The 1,413-nt window shown below is 25.5% G+C and overlaps 1 protein-coding gene across 1 annotated transcript in view; it reads left to right on the forward strand.

Annotated features, from left to right (window-relative positions):
• The window catches only part of LOTGIDRAFT_172062 (hypothetical protein), a gene marked incomplete at both ends in the record, with an annotated part of 12,105 nt that overhangs the window by 4,664 nt on the left and 6,028 nt on the right, over positions 1–1,413 (forward strand). Inside the window, one exon of the mRNA XM_009048644.1 lies at positions 897–904. Coding sequence (XP_009046892.1) covers positions 897–904 — 8 coding nt within the window. The remainder of the gene's footprint in view (positions 1–896; positions 905–1,413) is intronic.

Here is a 1,413-nt window from a genome sequence, read left to right on the forward strand (position 1 = left end):
AATATTTTATGAAATTATTGGCTTGAATTAGGGCTGGAATGATTCATTGATGAATTGCGATTGTTTCCATATTATTGATCCATTCTGTTTGATAAGAATAATCGTGTCAAATGACACTGAATCTTTGTGCGTGTAAGAAATAGTGTCATTTTTTTATTTTACAAGTATTATTTCACATCAAAATTTGCAAAAAATTCATTTTGAGTTAAAAATTGTGATTTTATTACAATTCCTTATTTCTAGATATTTTCATGTGCTTCATAGTGACAAATTTGATAGTACTTTAACACATTTTTACTATTTTTCTTTCTTTCCGTAATAAATGAAATGTGATAATTATTGCAATAAATTGTATTGTTGAGTATCGTATAGTGTATTGAATTGCAACTTCAAGAAACGTTGCAGCCTTACTTTGAATTTAAATGGGTATTATAAAAGAATACTTTTTAGTGTTGTGCTTTAATTTTTAGAAATATTTTTTGTAGGTAAAGAGACAGTGATTTGAAGTTTTTGTTCTTAATTGATTGTGGTAAGTTTTTTCTGTTGTTGATACTGATGATCTTTATTTCATTTAGGGTCTATATTGATTGGTGTTACTCAAGTCTATCAGACTGTGGTTTGTTTTTGGTGGTTCAATTGTGTACAATGCTTGTACAACTGAGAAGTTATTTTCAGATTTTGAGTGTTGTTTTATCATCCTAGAATGAAGTTACTGAAAAATAGACAAATAGTTTTGCATACTTCTTTATTCTTATGGATTATTGCTGCAATTGATTATTGAAAGCATGATCAATTTTAGCTAAAAAAAAAAACCCAGACCTCAAATGAAAGTGTGTGTGTTTAAATTGATAAAAGATTTTATATATAATAAATAATTGTATTTTTATATATTTCAGGATACTTGGTAAGTGTTATAAAATTTTGAAGCTAAATGATGCATAATGAAAAGAAAAATAAACAACCCAAAAAGGTGAAAGTTGATGAGGACTCTTTGCTCAATATAGAAATATACTGTAATGATTTTGTTTTGAAAAATTGTGTTTCATTTTAAAATGCATGTATGTGTGAAATAAAATTAATGGTGTTTTCATTTGACATGTTATTTGTAAATGAAAGGATTTTGGGGAAAACATTTTACTAAAAGAGAAAAATGATATCATTTTGCAAATAAGTATTAATTTGTAAGTCATTTACAAAAAATATAATATTGTAAGATATAGCTTTAAAATAAGAATTTGTTAATATGAATTGTGAATGTAAAGGCAAATGCTTTGTAAAAAATTGTCTTATAAATTAACTTTTACCGATTTTGAAGTAGCTTAAAGAAAAATGGTCCAAATAAACTTTGTATATGGATGATGATTGTATTTTGAAGATGTGGTCTTTTTATATGTGATAATGTTTGTAGATACA

This window comes from Lottia gigantea (assembly GCF_000327385.1).
Source record: "Lottia gigantea unplaced genomic scaffold LOTGIsca_126, whole genome shotgun sequence".
Lineage (NCBI taxonomy): Eukaryota > Metazoa > Mollusca > Gastropoda > Lottiidae > Lottia > Lottia gigantea.